Source organism: Choloepus didactylus, chromosome 1 (genome assembly GCF_015220235.1).
Source record: "Choloepus didactylus isolate mChoDid1 chromosome 1, mChoDid1.pri, whole genome shotgun sequence".
In the NCBI taxonomy this organism is placed as follows: Eukaryota; Metazoa; Chordata; class Mammalia; order Pilosa; family Megalonychidae; genus Choloepus; species Choloepus didactylus.
In genome coordinates this window covers 218339122-218363618 of record NC_051307.1, presented here as the reverse complement: position 1 = coordinate 218363618, position 24497 = coordinate 218339122, and the positions used below count along the sequence as shown (strand labels likewise).

Here is a 24497-nt window from a genome sequence, read left to right as displayed (position 1 = left end):
TATGTTTAATTAACCAAGAATATTTCTTGCTACTTTTGAATCCATAAGAAGACCACATATTTAAACTTACAAGATGTTCTGTCTTGACTATAAAATTTATAAAATAAAACATGAGGGTTAACATGTTTTATTTTATAAACTTAGTGCTAAGAGGGGGAAAAACCCAAATGAGATTGATGGATACATTAGTCCACACACTTGGCCGTCCGAAATGCTGGCTCATGTGTCCTGGTTTCATCCACATAACCGAGTCATCATAGGCAGTTATAACAGTTTTTTTTTTTTTTTACTTTCACTGACAGTTATGTCATTCTGAAGGGCGTTGCTAAAGGAAAGGGGGGAGAGTCAGGCCTCCAGACTCGTTTACTATGAGTTTCCCAAAACTCCTCACAAAGTTGTGTCCTGTGGGGCTGTGATTAAGCTTCTGTAATTGGATCCAAGCCAGGAGAGTTCAGGCGTTCGCTGCGATGCTTGCTGTCAGCGTGGACCAGAGCTTTCCAAATTCTGTGGGAGATCTGGCCCTTGACACAGCAGGGAAACTGAACGTCAGTGTTCCTGGATATGAGCTCCGCAGCACTGTCCAAGAAATACGGCTTGTTCCTGCCTGGGAAGTCTGGGTCTAGCCAGGAGTCAGAATTTTGTTCAATGTTCCCACTATGTTGGTTGTTTATTCATCTTAGGAGCAAGTCATAGTTATCCTAAGACATGAGATAGTGTAAAAGATTTTAACATCATGAAAGTCCATGGAGATTAGAGCAAGAGAATAGCCAAAAGTTGGTGACAACTTCCTATTGGTTGCCAGAAAATAAAGCCAGCTAACATTATCTCCTTTATTTGGTACCAGGTAGCATTTTTTGTTTTGTATAACTCAAATAAAAGACTGTAATCTTATCCTAGGCACTTGCCATTGGATTGACCTTGATCAAGTTAATTAACCTCTCTTAGCCATAGTTGCCCATGTATAAAATGGGGACAGTAATTATAACTTCCTTTTAATGTGATAACATAAACATAACTTAGTACAGCTGAAGTAGATACCCCCATTAAGATAGAACAGCCTTGTCTGTCCTATATGTTAATAGATTAATAAGCCAGCTTGTTTCTGTCAGAGACTTACCTTGCTCATTGCCATAATACAGGTTGTTATGTTTTTTTTCCCATAATACAGTTCAACTAAGAAATTTCTCATAGGAAAAGAAAATTTGTCATTGCTTAGACAAAATGACCGCAGTCCTCATTTTCCTTCTTCCAGTGTACTAAGCTGTGTGGTGGAGGAGTACGGACAAGACTGGTGGTCTGTCAGCGGCGCAACGGTGAACGATTTCCAGATTTGAGCTGTGAAATTCTGGATAAACCTCCCGATCGTGAGCAGTGTCACACACATGCTTGCCCTCAAGATGCCGCGTGGAGTACAGGCCCTTGGAGTTCGGTACGGCCCTAACTCTTAATGATCGTTTACCAAACTATCTAACTAGCAGACCCAGTTCCAAGGTATTCTGGGACCCGCCTCTGTGACAGGTAATTGTCACACTCACAAGCTCACAAGAGCAGCCGTGAAACTGGGCTATCAACCACCCATTGTTTTCTCCATTAATGAACAACACAACTAATTTTTTGTGAATTTGCCCACAGTGACTTTACAGAAAAAGCATACCTCATACAGAGCCTGGTGCCAAGAAGTAGCCTCCTTTCCTGGAACTAGAGTCCATAGAAACCCTGACAGTGCATGCACCGTGTGTGTGTGTATGTGTGTATGTGTGTGTGTTTTATTTTTTAAGAAACTAACTAACAACTTCATATAGTTATTAAGCTCCAAAGTGATTGAAGCAGACAATTCAATAGCAGACACTCTTTCCTTTTCTAAGCTGTGGTAGTTTGGACTTCTTTGGGAAGATACCTGCTTATTGAGGCCAAAGCAGTTTTTCCTTCAGTGACTCTAATTTTCCTGTTCCATACAACTCTCAATACAATCACCACAAAGGGTGTACCCACCAAACAGACTGAAATCACTTTGGCAATTCAAAAGACCATTATTGGAATCCATGACCTGGTACCTTTCAAGGTGTCTGAAATGGTCTCCCTCCTCCACCAAGAGAGGAAACCTGTTTGGAACCTTTTTTTTTTTTTTTTGCCTTGGTCCTGGGCTTCCTTTGCCATCTACTTAGCTAGCAGTGGGCATTGCGAGACAGGTTTGTCACTGGAAGTACTGTGCAAAATAATGAGGCAACTCTGGGCAAATGGAAGGATTGGCTCTGTCAAACAGTGCTTCAGCTAAAGTGTCCCATGAGCTATGGGACCACTAGAGCTGTTTGATGTAAATAGAGTGGATGTTCATGTAAATACATTAATTGCACTGAACCTGGATTTAGTATATAGTATATGCTGTCATACCCAGAAGACTTTTTTGTTCAATACGGTTCTGGGGAAGAGTTTTTACCCTTTCTGAAACCAGCTAAAGAGCAGGTCAACTGAAGGGACATGGCAGATAACTTGTCGCTTTTAAGAGTAAAGGGTTTTAGGGTCCGAGACCGTCTCTGCAGGTGTAACATTGACTACATTACCACTGTTCTTTGTCTTAAGTAGAAATCCAGAAGAACTAAAATATTGTCTCAATGGCACTGTGTTGCTGAGCTGTAAGGATTTTGTTCAAGGCCTTAAGAAATGTCACTCTGAGTCAGAATTGTAGTTCACCATATTTTGTCTGCAGCACTGACCCTGCCACACACCTCCCCATCCCCCACAAACATTTCAAAGAAGACTGGAAATAACTTTGGAATGTTAGGAACATACACTGATGTTCCCAACTTCCTTAAATCACCTACCACATAGTATTTTTCATGAAATTTTCCTTCTTGTGCCCATTATATTTTCACCCTGTTCATTTACCCAATAGCAACATCAACATCAAAGTTATGAGTTTTGAAAAGTGTACTAGCACTCCAAAAGGTAGTATTTCTTCACTGTTGACCAGAACACCTCTCTTAAGCCTCAGGAAAAAAAGCCTCTTCTTGTGTACACCTGTGGTTTGGTGAAAAAAGAAATTATATTTCCCTCCCCAGGCTCTATAGTTGCATTGATCATCCCATGTTTTCCTCTAGGAAGAATTCTTTGGGAAAAAAAAGGGAGGGAAAACATTGTCTTAGAGAATTATAAAATATAGTGCTAAGAGGATATATATATACTTTATAATATATATTCACAACATTCTCTTCCTGGAACACTTTTTAAATACAGCTCAAAATTTTTTTACACAGAATCTTTACCCTACCTGCCAGAAGTTTTCAGAAATAAGAGCAGTTTTCATTAAATGCTCAAATCTAAAAAACTGAACTGTCTCCTGTTTTAACCAAAGACTCTCAGTTGTTTTAATTTAATTGTTCTTACTGGACCTATACACAGTTTTCTGAAACACAAGAGAGAGAGAGGAAAAAATTCTAATGCTCTGTTATGCACAGAAACAAATACATGGGTTAAATTTTTTTGTTGCCTATGTGATTTTAATGCTTCATTTGTATTGTGATCATTATTTGAATATATATTTAAATGCCTCTGCAGTCTAGGAGCAAGGCCATTTCTGCAAGGCTTTTTTTGTGATTTTTTTTTTTTTTAATTTAAAAGCATTTTATTTAAATAGATACATTTGTATATATTACGCCTTCTAAATGTGTGTGAGAGGACAGTCTCACATTGTGGAATTTTAATTTTGTGTCGATTTCTGTGGATGCTTTGGTACAATCTCTTAGTAATTCTAAATTTAAGCATACCTCAGTGAATTGTGCTAATAGCCATAAAAACCACTTCTCTGCTGCATCATCATTGTAACTGACAGTGAAATTAACAAAGATTTATATTTGAGTTGCTAACGTGTTGCTTTCAACAGAGAGCAAACTCAGTTTATTAAGAGACGCAGGCTAGCAATTAGCCCTTCAGCCTGGTTGCTTTCTCTCCCCAAGTACTCCCACACTGCAGATAATGTCAAGAAGCAAGTAGGCCTTCTCCAGGGTCAGAGTGAAGATAGCCTAGTTCAACACTTGTTACTGAAGAGCAGCATTGAGGAAATCGCTGTTGATATGACTTCCAAGTCTCTAAAATAAAACTTCTGTGAACTTAGGACCTAAGTACCTGTTTTGGACCTTTGTTTCTGGCTCAAGTCATTGCAGATTTAGAATCATGAGTGTGCAAAACATCCTCCGGTAATTCAGCCTTCTCTGTCCTCTTTTTAATGTGTCCTTGGACTCTTTTTGTAATGTTTTATTTTTGAAATACAGTTCTTAAATTCATATGCCCTTTCAGTCAACTCCTACAGCCAGTCCCAGGGAAGACTGAGTAATAGATGCACATGTCCCCTTAGAGGCATAAATTGGGAAGAGGGCTCTAACTTCAGACCACGGCAGAAAGTAGGTTCAGAATCAGAAGCGTTCTCGAATGAGTTAATTCACATAGATAATTAAAGTAAAAAACGTTTGCTAAATGATGTCATATATCCAACACGATTCTCTGTTGAACGGGCTATGTGAATTTCTTTGTGTGTTGCGCCTGTATATCCACCTACCAGTCGACTTGGAGACTGTGATTCTCCTTAGGAGAAATGGCTTATTTGGGTTTTTCATGACAAACCTAATAGTGTTCTCTGAGCCCTGCTTTAGGTGCTTTGGAATAATGCTTGTTGACCCAAATAATGAGAATTTGTGAGCTCACCAAGAAACTGTGCTTTTGTTTCTGCCTGGCCAATTTATGAATTTGTGTCTACCTCATTTTCAGATTCAAGTTTGCAGTTTTTATAGGTAGTAAGAGAAAATGTCTGACATCAGTATTTGATTACCTCACTGCTGCATCTATCTCTCAAAAAAATAAAGATTGTAAATATTGCTATCATATTTTCTGAACACAGTTCTGAGCAGCCAAGCTTAGTTTTATCTGAATATGTTGAGCAGTACAGATTTCTATGTGTTTATGTAATAAAGCATATTTATTTTTCATGTTATTTAATTTTATATACAATGTTTAAAAAAAATCGGTTTTTTATCAGCAGCCTGTAAAGACAGTATGTGTTTCTTTTGGTTTTAAAAAGATACATTTTAGTTCTGTAAATTGCCTTCACCCTGTACCACCCTCTTCCCTCTGCCCCCACCCCCCACCTCACCTTAATCTGAGTAGCCAAGTGGCAAGCTTTGTATAATTAGTTAGTTTAAAATTTATATTTTAAGGGATATCTTTAAAAATATATCTGAATTGGAAATGACACTTAGTGATATAAACAAAAATATAAGGCTTAACTTTTTGTTGTTTTTTTTTCTTTTCTAATCCTGTTGTCCTGATTCATTGAGTCTCAACCATGAAATATGAATGTTGCATTTATTGAATTTGCAGATAATGATAAAACATAACCAGAAGACAAAAAAAAAAGCATTTAGAAGAAATGGTTCTGAATTCATAAAAGGAGATGGGTACAGGCAAAAGTTAACCTAATGTGCATAAATTTGATTAGACTTTGTTCTTTGTGTTCAGAAAACTGTAAAAGACTTACAATGTTTGTCAATTTTTTTGTTTGCCTGCAATACACTTCAAAGAGCATTTCTTATTTAAGAAAAATAAGAAAATACTGTAACGACAAACTGGGAAGTTTCAAGACCGTCTACCCTTTTCAAAACATTATAAATCATAAAAATGACCCCAGAGGCATATGGGTACCTCATTCCCATCAGAGCTTGCATTTTACACTGTAGTTTATTATGGTAATTGAGAGTGCGGGGACCAAAGCCAGGGTGTCCTCATGTAAGTTGGAGTTTTTCTTATAAGGTGCTAAATCAGGTAACTTCTCCAAAGTGAGTGATAACAATAGCTAACATTTACTGAGCATTTCCCACATGCCAGTCCAAGCTAAGCAAATACACATCACATTTAGATGCTGCTCTGAAGCCGTTAGACCATGTGATTATCAACTTCAGTGAAAAGACCTCTATGTCAGTGTATTGCTTATATTGATCCTGCTATTTTGATAGAAATGGCCCAGGTTCAAGTGGAATGTTTAAGCTCTTGTTTATAGACAATAAAGGGTATACCTAAAACTCAAACTCTTTCTAACTTCAAGGTTATTTAACTAATTTTAACTTTGTCCATTTGATTACAACAGAAAATCCAAATTTGTATAAATTTTAATGGCAAATTTCCATTATTTAAAACAGGATTTATGATTGATTCAAACAAACTGTTTAAGTTTAGGAAATGGCAAAATATTGCTCTTTCTTAGTAAAGATATATTAGCCAGATTAGGAGGGTGATATAAAGATTTTGACCACAAGTAATATCATATTTATATATATATATGATTTTTAGAAATATAAGGTATTTTTACTAACATCAAGATACATCTAAAACATATTGCTAGCACCCTTAAGAGAAAAAGAGCCACATTATTTGACTTTCATTATAGAATATAAAAAGTAAATCAGTTTGGGGTTTTTTTAATCAAAAGATTACAACGTATGAAATTACCAAGTTTACCTGAATTCAGTGTAGAATAGGATTCTAGAAAACGTGTTCAGAGCAGTCAAAAAACTTGCATCTGTTTCATTGGACACAAAATTTCATAGGCTTATATTTTATTGTTTAGTATTTACAGTGATGGTATGTTGATCAGAGATTTTGTTCCTGTCTTTTGACAGCTAAAATCTCATGGGAGCTTGACATGAAAGTTCAAGGGGTGAGGGGCAGGGGTGGGAGGGTTATTGGACTGTGAGGAGGAGTCTCGGTCCTCACCCTGACCCACATCCTTGGCGTTGCCCTTCTGAAACCAAAGGGAATGGCATCTGTGGAATGCGGAGTGGGAGGAAGAGGGTGAGTCGAGGCCTAATTGGCTGGGAGGGAATACTGGAGATCGGTAAAGGTGATTGAGGAAGATTTATTTTATGGAGGGAAGAGGGGAGGGCACAACATTCTGGGTAATTCCTTTAAAAGGAAAAAAGGCATTCATTTGTCAGCAAATGATTTTTAAGTGCCAAGCACTGTTCTAGGTGTTAAGGTTGTAGCAATGGTAGAGTCAGAACTGCTCAGAAGTGGAGAAAGAGAAAATTTGGTATTAAACTAACAATTAGTTAAACACACACTATTAGAGAAGTGACACTTTTTTCCCCCCTAGCAGCTCCTCCACCACCATAAAAATAAAAATGAAAGTGCTTATTGGGGAATATATGTCTTCATGACTGCTGATGATGTTTGCTCGATGAATATAAGTTAGCAATCCTTCCTTTCTTTTTAAGTGTGCAGTTGCTCAATCATTTCCAGGGATAAATGCTCCCTGGCTGATGGCATGGAACCTTTACAAATCTCTGGTCGTAGAATATGCTTCTACTGTTCTTTACACTAGAATACAAATGTGAGTTCAGTGTTCTGAGAGTCAGGATAAGTGGGGGACCCTGTTACCTGCCTTCTCCCCACTGGTGTACTCAGTACCCAAATGTGGCCTGAGGAGTATCTTTCCCCTTTGTTGTTTAATGGGCACCAATAAAAGACCTGGAATGTGTGGATTGCTGCACCACCGCCTTTCCTGTTGTCCTTGTTTCTTTCTCTGAAGTGGAATCCTTGTCATGAATGGTTTTAATGCTACAATTTCCTTTCCCTCCTGTTTATCAAACAGAAAATTGCTAGCCAAGAAATAGTGTCCAGAAAGAAGTATGAAAGGTAATGAATATAGGCTAACCTCAGAAATCCCCCCTTCTTAACCAGATTTGTATCCTCTTTCTTCTGTTAACAAGATCTGATGCCTTGGCCAGCATAGTCCCATAGAACCGTCTGCGGTGTTGGCAGTGTTCTCTATTTTTGTTTTCCAACATGGAAGCCTCTAGTTGCATGTGGCTGGCTGGTGAGCATCTGGATTGTGGCAAGTGTAGAAAACTGCGCTTTTAATTTTGTTTATTTTTTATTAGTCTACATTTAAATAGCTACCTCTTTCTAGTGGCTACCATATTAGACAGGGCAACCTTAGGCAACAGCACGTTTTTAGCAATGAAGAATGAACTAGCCAAGGAATCAATAAATGTGTAAAAATAAACTGGGGTGGAAAATCCTGTATCAGCACGTAAGGAGTCCCTGTGTAGAATGGCCGTGCATCTGATCATAAGCATTCTCTTGTCCTTCTTCTGTCTTTTGCCACTGTTTTGGAAAACTTCAGTGGGTGTTCTCTGCCAGCTGGGCATTAGAAAAAACACAAGAGGACAGCGGAGAGAGGCTATCGGAACCAGCTGTCTTGACAGTTGTAATTCCGGGGCCTTGAGGTAAAAGCAGCTGTTAAAACAAACTCTCCTTTTGTGCATCTCAGCGTTCATGTTCATCGTGGCCATAAGTTCAGTTAAGGAGAAAGCATGTTTATGTGTTCAGGTGGGCGGAAAGGGCAAGACCTGATTGATGCTTTTTAGGAGAAGGCAAAAAATGGAAAACACCAAGTAGCCGTCTTGCAGAAGCTTGCATTCCAAGAGCTCCTTCCCTCTTTGAAGGAAAATTTAGAGGGAGGCAGCTTTTCCTATTCACTGAGCCCAGCAGGTAGAGGTTGAGCAGATTAGCTTGGCAGGCTGTTTCAAAGACATCAGAAGAATCAGAGTTGAGGTGATGTCTCCTCCATCAGTGTAATCAGCATCATTTTTGCAAAACAGCCCATGCAGTGTTAAGAAAACCCTTACAGAGTCATTCACATTCATACCCCATACTGAAGCACCCCCAGAAATTAAAATTTATACACTCACATTAGACGAAAATTGAGCGATAATGTCGTCTGTTCTTTTTTCCAGTGGCCAGATAGATTTTTTTCTTTAGGGCAAAGTCCTGAATTAAGCGATCAATCAACCATTCAGGTGATCTGTTGATTAGAATCATTTGTTAATTTATAATGCTCACTTCTCTGGCTGTCTGTGCACTAAAATGTGAAATAATTAAAATAATTCTCCCTAAGCCACTTTCTTCTGAAATAGCTCACAAAGTGGATGCATTAATAGCTTAAGTTATTCACAAAAGAGCTGTTTCCCTCCACTTAATTTTGCGCAGTGCTTCTTCCCATAATTCTATGGAAGGATTTGATGTTTTAATTATGACAGTCACATACATTTTGGAGCATTTACCTTGGGCTAGCATTTATGTTAAGCACAAATCACCCACATTATCTAATTCAATCCTCTCAAGTTGATGAAGTCGGCACCATCAGAGAAGTTAAGGAGTTGGTACTAAGTCACACTGCTGAAAAGTGGCTGAACCACGTTTTGAACCTGCAGCTTTTTGACTGTCAAGCTCCTGAATTTAACCAAGATATAATCCCCTCATATCACTGTTTAGTTGGTGAAATGCAATCTCTGAAGAAAGAGAATGTCTACAAGTTAACTTCTTTTCTCCCAGATTTTAACTACTTGAAACATTCTGGAATTCTTGAACCTTTTACAAATTTTGCTCAGAGCTCTAAGAGAATGAATATGAGAAAACTGGTTCCCTTAAAATTAAACCAAGCAAAAGAGCAAGGTTTGGACTTTTTTAGAACATTTGGGAAAAAAAGCATCCAACATTTATTAAGCACACATCAGGTGATAGTTCTGACATTTTAATATACAAAGAGAAATGGAATAACTCGAGGTAATAAATCTTAGTGCTTCTTTATTAGATAGGCATATAAATAACCAAATGATAAATCAGATTTTGTTGAGGCCAGTTTTACCGGGAGATTTACAGATTTTTACAGTGATCAGGTTTGCTGTAGATTGCAATATGCTGTAGCACTGTAAGTAATTATGAAAAATGATAAAATTGAAATTTATTAAAAAGTAATGTCACACTAATAACTCTCTGGTTGGAAGGAAACACATTAAATGCATTGAAATATTTACCAAGCTTTTTTAAAAAATTCTCAAACTAAGCTACAGGAGTTGTACCCTTCATTTGACCATGTGAAGTCTTATTCGTTCCCCTTGAGGGACAGTCAACCGCTTGTTATCCTGTCCTTCCTTCCCTTCTAGTCCTCACCTCTCATTCTCCCAACTACCACTATATTCTCCCATCCATAAGCTTGTGAATGACAGGACATAGTTATGGTGTGGGAGCTGGGTGTGATGAAGAAAGGGGAGGCAAACAATAGAGTGGTTTGCTTCCTTTTTCTTAGCTAAGACAGAGGAAGAAATGTAGAAATAGCCACCACATTTCTAGCAGAAAACTTATTTACTGAATCATTTATTTAATTGCCCCACACCCTAATTTCCTTCTGGCTGAAGAGGCCCACAGCTCAAGCGTGGCAGCTTACTCAAAGTTGGCACCCCATAAACATGTTGAAATGAAAGAATAAATGAATGAGCCCAGGTGCTCAGAAGCTGAACTCCTTATCACATGGGCCTGGAAATATAGAAGTAAGGACCTAACTTGTAGGAGGGGATCATTTAAAAGAAATACATAGGATTGGACAGTGTTATTTTATCAATGATTTCCTGACTTGGAGTGTTGTACAGTATTTAACATAGTCAAGTGTACTTGATTTGGGGAAACTAGAGTTTTGGAGGTGATGGCACATTTTGTCTGCAAATTGCTCTGAAATGGTTCAGGAAAAGATTAAATGATAATGGTGTAGATATAGAAAGGAGGAGTAAATGTGGTGAAATGTTGGCAGTTGGTATATCTGGTTGAGGGGGTTAAGAGAGTTCTTTGTGATGTTCTTCCAATTTTTCTGTAAGTTTCAAATTTTTTCAAAATAAGTTCTTTAAAAAAAATTTTAACAAATATATTCAGAGAGTGTCATTTACTTCTCAAAGAAGCAAAGAATAGTTTGGATTTATATCAGGACTTTACAATTTTTGACACATTTTAGGAAGCTGTTTTTAATCTCAGATTTGCACCATAGCATCATCATAAAATGAACAGCTGCTGCAGTCGGAGCTCACCAGAAACAAAATCTTTTCTGGTTTTTTGTTCTTGTTTTTCACGACTTTCTCTTCTCATCATCTCCTCTTTTCCTCCCTCTACTCCCTCCCACCCAAGCAGCTAAAATCAAAGACCTCTGGGAATGTTGCTTCTCATTTCCCAGGGAAATCCAGACTTTCACTGCAAGTCTTGCCAGTAAATTCCAGGAAATATTTGGCTGTACACCGACTCCTCGTTTTTATCCACTGCTACCCGGTCAAAGCCCAGATTCTTTTGAAAACTAGAGTTTTGCCAAAAATGTGTGCCGTCTGTTTTCCTTGAGCTTAATAAAAAATCCTCACGCAGCCAACTCACCTTTTTCTGCATTGCTATTTACCCTTTCTTAGCAGTATAATTATTTCCTTCCCATTGGTTGTCCTTTAATCAGATAAATATCCAGGAACCCCTAGATGGTGCAGGATCATGGACATGATCAGGGAGGAAGGGCTGCTGGGACGAGTGTGTTTGTTCATTGGAATTGGGATATTGGAATTGTGCATGGGGTTAGATTTCACATTGTACACGGCACATTTTCTATAGGCCGGGGCTTCTCAACCCTTATAGCCTCAAACCCTGACCTTGTTGGGTTGATGTTCAGCAGCCCTTTACAACTCCCACCCACAAAGAAGCCCTGTGTGCCCCTCCCCCAGCAAGTCAAGTAAAATAAATTCAATTTTGAAAACTTCTGAAGGACTTTCTGATAACCTTGAGATAATTCAATAGTTGTGAGCTGGAGTCTGTTTTGCCTCCCAGGGGGCAGGAAACATTTTTGATTGTCACGGATCAACAGCAGGGCAGGGATACTGGCATCTAATGAGTAGAGGCCAGGGATGATACAAAACATCCTAGAATGCACAACACAGCCTCCCTCAACAATGAATGATCTCACCCAAAATGTTGATAGTGCCAAGGTTAAGAAACTCTGAGGAGACATCCAATGAGGGGAGAGAGGAATCACATTCAGAGTCGCTGTTGCAAGCCCCATGGAATGATGCTGGTTGGCTCTTCTCGCTGAGGAGTTGAAGTTCTCATAAAATGGTGTGTGACATCCCAGAAAGCCACCAAGGACAGAAATCCAAATAAGATTTTCAAGGATGAGCTAAAAATATGTGGTCTCAAAGTTGTCTCACTAGACTGTGAATTTACAAAACCGATAAGCAGCAGTGCTTAGTTTGGGGGGAGATATATTGCAAATCTGTATAGATGTTCCCTGTGTGATGAATAAACATTCTGCATGTCAACTTTGGAAAGAAAGGCATAAGATGAGGGTAGGCGTTTCTAAGGAAACAAGGGTTTCTTCTCAACACAGACATAGGATTAAGATTGTTCTGATGGCACTGTGAGTTCATATATATGTTCCTTTTAATTTTAAGTTTTAGTCAAACAAAGCTTTCCTAGTAAATGATAGAATTTACACATATATAAAGGCCAAGTAATATCTACGAATTGGTCAGACTTGAGTGTCAGACTTGACTATTTAGGTTTCTCCTTTGGGTACTTTTATAAAGGTAAAATTCATCCTAGTGGGCATTTTATCTGGGAAGCAGAAGACCATGTTTCTGATTAGGGACTAAGACAGCAGAATACAAGTTGTTCCATGGACTAGAATATGTGTAAAGCAGGGTTTCTCAACCTTACCATCTGGGGCTGGATAGTCCTCTGTTGTGGGGGTCTGTCCTGTGCATTGTGGGATGTTTAGCAGCATCCCTGACCTGTACCCACTAGAAGCCGGCAGCACCTCCACCCTGGTTGTGACAACCAGAAATGTCTCCAGACTTTGCCAGGTGTCCTCTGGAGGGCAAAGTCACCGCTGGTAGTTATATGTATTTCCTGACAACAAAACTTCTCTTTCATATTCTCATGGGCAGTAGGTGGGTATTTTCTTCAGTAGTTACCAAATCCCCCCTTTTCAAGTAAGAGATGTCTATAAAATTACAAAGTATATTATAAAGGTTAAAAGGTTCTTTCCCTTCCTCCTCTCAGAGAAGATAAATAATCTGGCTTTATGTTGTGGAGAGCACCAAGCTTTCACAGTCACTCATTTACCAACTGTTTGTTCTATTAACCCTTCAGAGAAAGCTATACGTAGGCGATGAGCTTTTCCAGATGTGTGGCATTATCTTGGCTTTTCAGAACATGAACGTCAGGGGAATAAAATTTCCAAAGTTGTTCCTCTGCATACCTCCCCTTTACAATTTGCAAGCCATTCCTGCTCCAGCAGATGGCAAATGCGGCAAATGCTGAATATTTACCAACCTCAGCCCCCTTACCACACAGACACACATGGACATACACTCAGAATGGCGAGTGTACCTCTGAGACCATGGGGTCAGAAAACATTTTAGATGATGCATCTCTTGACCCTAGAAGGAAAATCAATCTCAATTCTTCTCCTTTAAAAAGGCCACTAACAATGACCGTAAACACTAGCAGTGAGTCTCTAGCTTTTGGAGAAGAAATCTATCAGAAGAGGAAAGGCAAGCAAAATGAATCCAAGACACTGTCATCATCCTCAGAAGTTTGACGGCAGGATCTCAGCTCTAATGAAATATTGGATTTTCTCACACTGTTTAAACTTTATTTGATAGAAGGCCACAGAAGTTTTTTATAGAAAGAAGATGTACACCCTGGTGCCCAGTGTGTAAGAGATTGTGGTTTTAAATAAGGCAAGTGAGTGTCACCCTCCAAAATTAATTGGAACCTTAAATTACCAGTGGATTACTAGGTCAAAAGTCTTTTAAAATTAGAAATTGGATTTTGTCTTTTCCCTAATTAGACTCTTACCCATGACTCTAGTTTATGAATTGAACACATGCAAATCTTCCCTAAGAATAAGAAGTCACAGCCACCATAAAATAAATAAATAAAAAAACTTGTCTCTCTGAATGAATGAGTTTCTCCACCTCACAGTCACTGATCAATGACTAATTGATTGTCTTACATCCTCTGGTTTTAAAATCTCTGAAGCTAAGCTCTTGGGATCTGGATGATTCCTAAGGGTTTTCAGCTAGGTTCCTGGTTTCATTTATTTTACTTATCACAAGTTGGAGGTAGCTGAATATTTGCACTTTAGAATAGGCCTGTTATACACTTCATTTGGTTTTGAATGCCTTCAAAGGAATTCAAAAATTGGGCTTGGCCACCCAGCATTCTCAGACCAGAACTCTGTAAGGGGCTAGATTTCTCCTGGAGATTTGCAGCACTATAGAATTATGTGAATGAATTAGTACATCTATAAAGAAAGGATCTGTTGAACTAAGAAAACTTGTTCTTTAAGACGTGGCCTGATCCTAATATTTGGATAACAACTACTCCACTTAATAGAGAAGCTTGTGGCTGTTAGATGGTAAGAGTGTGTCAGAATGGCATTGGTTTAATTCTATCTTATTCACTCTACAATTACAAAATCATGAGCTGTGCATCTGGTTTTTATCCTGTAGACAGAAATAGGCGTCATCAGCTTGTTGCCTTTAGATGTTTCCGGCCTGAAAGGAGAGAGAGAATATCTGGCCTAATTAGAGGCTATTTCTTAGTGTTGTTTTCATTCTCTATATCTACATTTTTCCATCTGGCTTAAGTGTCAATTTAAGGCAGCATCTTTGGAGACTGAGAAACAAATTATGTGACACACAGAGTAGGTGGTAGCAGCGGCAGCTTAGAGCTGAACTTCCAGTGTTAGTCTGGTGCTCGCAGAGCAGGGTAGTGTTCTCACTTCCTGGCAACTGACACTTGTCATCCGTTTGTCTTTTATATCACATTCTCAGATAACCTTCCTCTTAGATGTCCCCTGTGCAGTATTTAGTTCTGTGGCTATGAATTAACCATTAAACCACAAGAATACTCTGCCAGATATGGACCTGATAGACACAGGAGATAGGAGAGAGCAGTAGTTATTTATTTGGTCCTTACAATGGACTGAGCATTGAGCAGAATGTTCACTTAATCCTTATATATTCTTGTAGAATAAGCAGCTGTGGTTCCATTAGGTACCATTCGATCATTCGTTCATGCGTTCATTTACGTGTTCCACAAGTATTTGAGTGTTTTTCATAAACCAGGCACTGGTGCTGGGGATATTGCAGTGACCAAAATAGACAAAATCCCCTGAGCTCATCAAGCTTACATTCTAGTGCGGAGGGGGAGACAGCCTGAAAACAAAAACCAAACCAAACAGAAAAGTAAATTTTTATTAAATAGGAAGGTGATAAGTGCCATAGATAAAAATAAAGTAGGGAAGGCAGACAGGGACTAGCAGGGAAGAGGAGGTGGGAACTGTAGTATAGGGGAGGTCAGGAAGTCTCTACTAAGGCATTTGAGCCAAGATAAGGGAAAATAAAAAAGCACGCCATGGGCCAAGATCATAGGGCAGGAGTCTGTCAGGCGTATATTAGAGATAGCAAGGAGGCCAGTGTGGCTGGAGTGGAGGAGGGGTCCAGGGGAGAACAGAAGGAGATGAGGTTAAATATGCCACTGACATTGTAGGAGGGGAATGTGGAGGTAGGTCAAGGAAGGGGAAGGGGAAAACTGGGTTAGATCATCAGAGGGATTTTTGCTTTCACTCTGAGTGAGACAGCATGCCACTCATGGGTTTTGAGTAAAGGAAGAATATGAATTTATTTTCAAAGAATCACTGTGGCTTCTGAACTTAGAGAGGCTATGGGAGGCACAGGGTAAAAGCAAGGAGACCATTAGGAGACTCTTAGAGTAACTCAAATGAGAGACCACAGTGGCTCAAATGAGTGTTAACAGTGCAAGTGGTGAGAAGTGTTAGGAAGCCAATATATTTTTGGGGTAATGTTGAAAGAGCAGTTGACCTTTTAATATGCAGGATACTAGAGGGAAGAGAGGTACGTGGATAACTCCCACTTTTGTGACCTGGACCAGCGGAAGGATGGAGCTGCCTTGGAAATAGGGAAAACTACAGGAAGAACAGGTTATTGGAGGAAGAGCAGGAGTTCAGTTTTGGACATGTTAAGCTTGGAGAAACTGCTCATCATTTCATATCTCTATTGAATTGAATTGGAAAGAGATGCTTGGAGTGGTGAAGCATCTTGTGTAAGATCACAAAGCAAGAGGTAGTACTGGGATTCAAATCAGGGGTGACTGATGCAAAAACTACCACACTCTTCTACCTCAAGCCTTGTATTTCAGTTTGAATAAATCTCAAAAGTAGCACAGGAGTAATTGAAAGAGAAAACTATCAAACATAATATTAGCCACTTCTAATGCCGAGTCTTCATGTTGTAGCCATTTACATGTTTCCTGGATTGAATTTCTTTTCATCTCACCTGTAATAGAGGGATGTTTGAGCCATTAGGCAGAAAACTAAAAAGCCACAAAGGGCTTATATAGTACATTGTGAGAGAGACTGAAGTCCCAAGAGAGCAGTGCAACATTTGAGGATGAATGTCTAATTGATTAATGGCTAAAAAGATCTTCCCTCCCTGTTGATATTTATTTCTCTGAATATAGCCTCAGATATTTGTATGTGTCTCAGTTCTAGGGTGGCATTAGCATCCACACAAAAGCAAATTAATTACATAAACTGCTTTCCTCAAAAAAGTAAAATTTTCAGCATAAGGTATTTGACATGCTGGCATGTAAAGATGTTCCTTCCACTCACTGGAGGAAGAGCCAGATGTGCAGAAAAAGCAAGACTGGATGAGGCAATTAAATGAACTCGGTCCCAGTGTCTTTTAGATGAAAGGTTAACAAATAGTTTAGCTCTTTGAGAGGAGGAAAGAGTTGATGGGCTGGACAGCCTTTGGTTAGGTACATGAAAGCCCAGAGGAACCTGCATAGATTGCTTTTCTACTGAAGTCTTCTCAAGCGTAGCTTAAGCTTCTGATGTCTGTTCTTGGCTGCCTGTGACAGCAGCATAAGTCATGTCAAGTGGGCCTGCCCAAGCAAATGTCATCTTCTAGCAGAATGACATCTCCAGAGAGCCTTGAACCCTCCCATTCAGGGCTTTGATCACAGGCCACCTTCAGAGTGCTGGGAAACCTTGCTAACTTGTCCCATCAGCCTTAGCCTTCCCATCTATTGCTTTCTCAGAAACTTCTTTGCTCACCTTTGGAGCAGCTGAGAATAAGGATCCCAGAACAAATATCTCATCTAGTACCCTCCTTGTTTTCCAGACTGCTGTCATAAATAATCCTGTGGCAGACACAGAGTGAGGCCTTGTGGCACCTTCACCTCTTTCCTGAACACTGCCAACATCATTATCTTGCTGAAGTCGGGTCACAGATAATTATCATCAGGGATAACCTTGAAAAGGGAAAGAAGTTCTACAAAAACAGAACAGTGTACTTGGAGTTAGGGAATTGGAGGAGGGCAGTTTAGGGTGATGTAATATGCCTCAAATAACTGGGGGTACCATTGGATGGGACCCTGATAGAATTCCAAATACTGCATTTGCAGATTGTCTTTGTTTTTATTTTCTGTCTTGATGGGGAGAAAACCTGTAATATTACACTCTTGCAGAACAAAAAGAACTCCAATATGCATTTCACAACTTGCCTAGCTAATTTCATATACTGCGACTCTTAATGTGAACATGTATTTCCTCCTCTAATATGAGATGGGGCTGCTGGGGACCCTTGTGCCTCTTAATTCTTGAGGATAATGGGAGTAGAGGGCATGAGTGCCTGTCCCCGTCTCTCCTTATTTCCCCCACCATCCCCCTTGCTAGGACTCTGCTGGGCCACCTACTTTGCCTTGATATTGACAGCAACCTTCAAGTGTACGCCAAAAGTTGACATGTGAATCTTAGTTCCTTTTCTCCCTGTTGTGCCACTGCCGTCTTAGACCTTTGTAGCAATGCAAAGGCTGGGTTGGGGGTACTGGAGATGGGAGGATGGCCTGATGCTCCAGCCTGCTGGCATAGCCGTGACTCCCACATCCGCTTGCTTCCACGGTGTTCCCTGCCAATCTTCTGCATTCTCAGCTCCTTTTTATGGTAATAAGTGCCAGGGTGGTCTTGGATATAAACAGCCATCAGGCGGGGCTGTCAACATTGGCATTAAGCCCTGAAGTCACAGCTCTTGTTTGCTAGTAAAGCTTTCTCTCCCTTCCTCCTCAGTCATTTGGTTCCCTGATGCCCCAGTTCAGAGCCATTCTTGTGATGTGAAAAACCGTCTCAAAAATTCTCCTAAATCTGTTCACATCAACCAATCAGGAGATAATGCTTTTTCACAAAGGCCTGTGACCACTCCCACAGCCAAGCTGAGACGAGCAGGGAAGTGAGCGGGTGTGCATTTGGAAACTGTACTCGCTGAGTCTGTGCCTAGTGTATGTCTTGGGATGCTAAGAAAAATAACGTAACAAAAAACAAATGAGAGATATAAGGTTATCTTGAGATGATAAGGATGATCGAGAAATAATGAAGTGGAGAAGGGATGTGACGTTCAGATGTGTCCTTTTTCTTGCATCAGTTAGAAGAGACTGTATTAATACATAATAGTCTATAAGAGAGAGCGGGCCACTACAGAAGGAATCCTTAACATTTATATCTGCTCTTTGGATTTCTCAAAGACCTTTGGATAGGAAAGCCGTTCACCCATTCATGTGGGTGAGATTTGGCCAGACTGAATCCCCATCCCATCCCCTGGCAATGACTAGGCTAGAATGTTAATTTTAAACTCCACTCGTTAACATACATTTTAAAAACACTCACCTTTTTTCCTGCATGTTATGAGATATTCTAAAAGACTCCACTGAAGAAAAGTAGTAGTCATGATGAGAATGAACATGTTTTGAGCTCTTATACTGCCCAGCCAAAATACTAAGAGCTTTGATGCATTATCCCATTTAATCATAACAACCCTATTGGATATAGATGTTACTATTTTCCCAATTTTATGTAAAGAAATCTGAGCTCTGAGAGTTTAAGTAACTTGCCCCAAATGGCACCATGATAAAATGGGAGAGTGGATTCCAGTTCAGGTGTGTCTGACTCCAAAACTTACGCCTTGAAGTGCTACATTTTAGAGCTAGGTGAAGAGAAGCACCTGTGTGGTGAGCTGTCACTGCTTTGTGAGCACAGCCACCCTTTGGGATTTGTTCTTAACTGAAAACTTGGAACCAAAGGTCATTACACTTCCATTTGCATGTGTTGGTGTCAGTAATCTCTCAAAGCCAGAGTGTAGGGCCTCTGCCAGCCTTGGCTGTTCCCTGCCCATCGTGCTGGTTCTGTGAACAGGACCAGCCCGAAGTGGAAATAATCAGGGGGTCTGGTTTGCTGTGCAATTAGCACCACACAAGAAACTGGCCCCAAATCCCCAGTGTGATTGGCACCAAAAAGTGTTCTGTGGTCGAGGCAAGAACTCATAGTCCTAAGCTAGATCCACTCCTTCCTTTCTCTCTGACCTTGAGCATGTCATTGTCTCCTTTTCTCTAGTCTTGAATCTATAAATAGATGGACTGAATAACCTTTGAGATCCTGTATAGCTCAGACATTTGAGAGGTAAGTCCCTTGGTGAATTGACAGGCCAAAATTTACAGTCTGCAACTTCTTATTCCTAACCATGCAAAAGAAAGGTGAAATGGAAAGGTGAAAGGTGAAAGGTGTGAATGGAATCAGGCACCTGTTACTGGCACCAGGCAGGCCCCCAAGAGTTAATAAGCCCTCACAGATGGCCATAGAAGTCCAGGGCATGGCTTAAGCCAAGGGTGCATGTGGCTCTTTATTTGTAGGTATGTATGTTTGTTTTTTATAGTGCCTTTCTTCCCCAGGCCCAAAATGAAGAGCTGTATCAGTGTTATTAAAAAACGTGTTAAAGTCAGAACTACTTATTTTGCATAGTCATTCTCTTCCCGGGTGACTGAGGAGAGGACTCTAATATAGTCTTAAGAGGCATTTCTTTGAGGTCCCTGCTTTCTGTTTTTGCCATGGGTGGGCAGAGGTGAGAAGCTGCTTGACTTCTCTTGGCCCTTTCTTTCAGTATAGCTCAAGGATGAAAATGGCAGTACTTGGAGACAGATGCTACCAGAACTATGACACTGGGCAAGTGATGTCACTTCTTTAAACCTCAGGCTCCATCTCTGTAGAAAAGAACATAGTACCCAAGCCACAGGTTGTTGTTGGGATTAAATGAGAAAAACCAGTAGTCCATCTGCCCAATGTCCAGTTCATTGTAAGCGCTCAATAAAAGGTAGCTAGTATGATATTCAGTCATTCTGCTTAATCCCTAAGAATGCTCTTGGGATGGCTGTTTTGCCAAATTCATTCAGCAATAGCATTGTGAGTCAGATTCCAGGTGGTTCTTTCTATCAGACCTTTAGGAAAACATGACATTCAGTTTATAGTATGCTTCTATGACAGCTATAGCTTTTGTGTCTTCATTCATTTCCATAAATGTTTGCTGACTGCCTGTAATGTGGAAGGCAGTAAAAAAGCATGTGGGATGCAGCTACTATCTTTTTTCTTTTTGATAAGCCCATATGGTTTTGCAGGCCACACATTGAGCATTGTTTGAAACTTCTTTTCCCTAGAGCTATGTATTTGAACTTACCAGGCTTTTGTGTGTGTTCATAACAGTAGGTACAGCCGGTATCCCTTTGCCTTTCCCGATGGTGTGACATTCATTTAATATTCACTTCATTCATCACTGTAATTGGCAAAGGCAGTTCTGAACCTCAGGCACAAGCATTACAACGTCTGCAAAAGCATACTTTCCAGATAAGTTTGACTTTATATTTTGTTAAAGTCAAAGTCATAGATTCAAGAAGAGCTTATTATGGTCATGAAAAAAATACAACTAGACATTTCTTAAATGAAATGATCTAGATGTTATTTTCATATTTATAGAATCATAAGAGAAAGGCCCTGAATAATAATTAGTAGTCCTCTATCTCAAAACTGAACTCTGTCTACCCATCTCAGAGTGATGGTTAGTTACTTGATTGTCAAAAATCCTTAAATCAGGAGACTCTTGATTCAGCTTGGTAATGGGTTCAGGTATATGACATTTCTCTTGGGCTTTCAGTTCTTCCTTATTTCTAACCTGTTGTCAGACAAGACTGTGGTTGGAAATATGGACTAGCTGACCTTCCTCCCCCATAACACATTTCATAGATACAGAATCTCATGTTTCTAAATCACTTGCAGATGGAAACGGTCTTGATGTATGGAACTGTGGTTTGCCCCGGTATTCTCTTAGGGCTGCCATCTTGGACAATCCATTAACCCATATTTATAAAGTACCTGCTATAGCTGAGGCATTCCTGGTCCAAAACCCCTTCCAGTGCTTTTCTAAGCCCCAGCATCTTCAACCCCACCAGAAGCTTCCTTCTGGCCACAGGCTGAGTGCACCCCTGAGCCCACCCTCTCTTCCCCATTCCATCTTCGTTCCTTGAGGCCACCTTACCAGCTCTGTCCAGTACTGCATCTTCATTCTGATGTCCAGGTCCTCAATAGCCTCGGCAACCTGGGGGATCTCATTCTTAGGTCTTCAGCCCTTCTTATCCAGGCAGACACACTGGGGTTGTATGCTGGGTCCTCAGTGACCGAGCGACCATGTCCCTCAGTGAAAGTGAAAGGACCGACGCGGGGGCACCTCTAAGAGCAGGGAAAGACTAGGTTGAAAACACACGCCACATCTGGAGCTACCTCTCCAGAGACAGGATGCCCTCAGTTAAGGTTAAAGACAGATTGCACACATCTTAAATTCCGCTTCCACCAGATGATTGGAAATGCAAGGATTTCAAACTGTTAAACCTTAGTTAGTGGAAAGTGTAACAAGACATCTGAACAAAGCTCCACATTCCTAAATCTCCTTTGAATTGCTTCACAGTAACAAAAGCCTGAAAGCCCAGGAATCTGGGATGCTGACCTTGATGTTTCTAAGTAACAGGCAGAGATTACATTGTTTGTTAGTCTTGCTCAGAGTTGGGGTTAAAAATCATTCTCTTAAGCCAGTTGGGTTGTCTTGTGAGAGGAAAAGGTCTGCATCCTATTGGCAAACTAGGAGGCTATTCCTGCTGCAAATTCAAGGAATTAAATGTTCCCTAGAGCAAGAATCCTAGATATGAGGCCAATAAATAACATGTTAGATGACACACCAAATTTAATTCTTATATCTCAGTGATGCCTGGCAATGTAAAAGTTAGTGCCTGGGAAAGGACTAGAAATGATCGGATGGAAACCTCCCTCAGACTACAACAGCCAAAACTTGTGTTTATTTGATTATTAAAATGACAACTTCACTATGAAGACATAATAGACCCATTAATACACGTGATAGATATAAAAATCTCCATGAACAGCTGCTTTTCTCCATTAGTAAGTGTTTGCTATTGGATTAGATACCTTGAGAATTTCCTAATTGTTTTCAGATCTTAACCTTTTCAGGCAAATAATGCATACAATGAGTCATGGTAAAGTATTGCATTCTCTTTTTCCAAATCAGTTCCATTCAAGCCCCCAAATAAGAAAAACAAACATAGGAATTGGCAAAATGCTGTTAATCCAGACATTTAAAAGATTTTTAAGGCATCATATTTAGAAATTACTTCAACTCTCTTCATTTCATCAGCAACAGATATTGATTGTACCAGTGGCACACTTCAAGTGAATTATCAGTGATGCTGCTGATAATTTAATTATTTTTGTGTTATTATTGTTCTTGACAGACATATGTCCACTTGTTTTGGAGTCATGTGGGAAGCAGTATAGAAAGCATTGTGATTGTGCCATTGTGAAAACACCAGTGTTTCCAATAATAGTACCTCTCTCTATGGTTATTGAGATGATTAAATGAGATAATGCACAGAAAGTCTTAGTGCCTGGCACATAATGAATGTTCAGAAGATATCACATATTTAGAGAGAGAATGGGAGAGTTGTGCCTTTTCTAATTCTGCCTCTGCTAGATTGTTGCCATCAACTCTTTTTTTTCCCCCTCTGTATTAAGGGACAACTTGTTTGGATGTTTGTAAATTAAAATGATCACCTGATCACCCCTAAAGCAGACCTGAAATCCATGTACATTTGATTACTGTAAAATAACTACCAATTTCTTCATTCCAGTCAAGCAAGTGTTAACACCCATGATTCCACGTCCTTTAAGCTCAGCCTGTTTTCTAAAATAAATGTATCTTTGACTCCCAAAGCTATTTTTCCTAGTCTTTCCCATGTCAGAAATGTCATTGCCATCCATCTAGCTGCCCAAACCAGAAACAGGGAGTCATCTGTGACTCTGCCCTCTCCTTCCACTCCAATCTAATTCATCAGGTACTAGTATCGTTTCCTAAAAACAAACAAACACACACACACACACACACATATACACACAGTATACCTCTTCTTGACCAAAAGAGGGAGGAGAAATGAAACAAAGTTTCAGTGGCTGAGAGATTTCAAATGGAGTTGAGAGGTCACTCTGGAGGTTTTTCTTATGCACTATATAGATATCCCTTTTTAGTTTTTAGTGTGTTGGAATAGCTAGAGGGAAATACCTGAAACTGTCAAACAGCAACCCAGTAGCCTTGATTCTTGAAGACAACTGTATAACTATGTAGCTTATACTATGTGACTGTGTGACTATGAAAACCTTGTGGCTCCCACTCCCTTTATCCAGTGTATGGACAGATGAGTAGAAAAATGGAGAGAAAAATTAAATGAATAATGGGGGAGGAGACGGGCGAGTGGGATGCTTTGGGTGTTCTTCTTTATTTGTGTTTTTCTTTTTCTTTTTTTTTTTTAATTTTTTTTGGAATGATGAAAATGTTCAAAAGTTGATTTTGGTGATAAATGCACAACTATATGATGGTACTGTGAACAGTTGACTGTACACTATGGATGATTGTAGGGTATGTGAATATATCTCAATAAACTGAATTTTAAAAAATTAAAAAAAAAAAAAAAACACAATTCATCTCTTAAATCCACCAACTGCCCCCACCCAACACTCCCTACCCTAATCTAAGCCACCATCACCTCTTGCTTGGATAAATGCAGTAGTTTCCTGAGCATTTTTCTTGTTTCCACTTACCTGTACTCCCATCCATTCTTCATTCAGTACTCAGAGTAGAATTTTTGAAACATAAATCAGACCATTTCTTTCTTCAACTTAAAACTCTACAGTAGTTTCCTATGCAGTAGTGTTTTAGCTCCAATTGGCTTGCTAAATGCTTTTCTGAAAGAAAAAAAAAAAAAAACTGGAAGATAGAGCAGTAAAAAAATACTGAAAATTAGTTCAGAAAATTAGTGTGGTTCATTTCTAACTTGATTCACACTTGAGTTCAAGTCCTCAGTGTAATATTATAAGCAAAGAGGTCGGAGCCTGTTAGGAATTCAATACTGTATACTTCTAGTCTGTAAAAGCATGTATCACAAACCTTCAGATAATTTTATGCAACTAAAAGATAATTAAATATTGTGTACTCATTTGCACTCAGTGTTTCACAAAAAAAAAAAAAAAAAAAAAACTCTACAGTAGTTTCCTATTGTTCACGGAATAAAATCCAAACTCATGATTATGTCCTCTGAACTCTGCAAGTTCTGGCTATGGGGAATAATACCTCAGGGATCCCTCTTCCAGCCACTCTAAATTGTTTCTTTCCTAGCACTCATCT

General features: G+C 39.6%; 1 protein-coding gene and 1 long non-coding RNA gene across 11 annotated transcripts in view; one reads left to right on the top strand and one right to left on the bottom strand.

Moving 5' to 3' along the window:
• Nucleotides 1-24497, top strand: part of ADAMTS9 (ADAM metallopeptidase with thrombospondin type 1 motif 9) — a 158972-nt gene that overhangs the window by 88300 nt on the left and 46175 nt on the right. For all 5 annotated transcript variants that reach the window (XM_037799815.1, XM_037799806.1, XM_037799799.1 and 2 more), the window contains exon 28: nucleotides 1253-1429. In XM_037799815.1, coding sequence (XP_037655743.1) covers nucleotides 1253-1429 — 177 coding nt within the window. The remainder of the gene's footprint in view (nucleotides 1-1252; nucleotides 1430-24497) is intronic.
• LOC119506764 overlaps nucleotides 1-24497 on the bottom strand; it is a 36862-nt gene that overhangs the window by 3370 nt on the left and 8995 nt on the right. For 2 of the 6 annotated variants that reach the window (XR_005211059.1, XR_005211060.1), the window contains exons 2-6: nucleotides 23915-24058; nucleotides 21291-21481; nucleotides 20436-20531; nucleotides 8739-8851; nucleotides 7584-8567 (exon numbers count right to left, since the gene is read on the bottom strand). This is a non-coding gene — a long non-coding RNA (uncharacterized LOC119506764). Of the gene's footprint in view, nucleotides 1-7583; nucleotides 8568-8738; nucleotides 8852-12254; nucleotides 15072-20435; nucleotides 20582-21290; nucleotides 21482-23914; nucleotides 24059-24497 lie in introns of those variants that run through there. The other 4 variants (XR_005211062.1, XR_005211064.1, XR_005211061.1 and 1 more) reach the window with 4 other exon arrangements.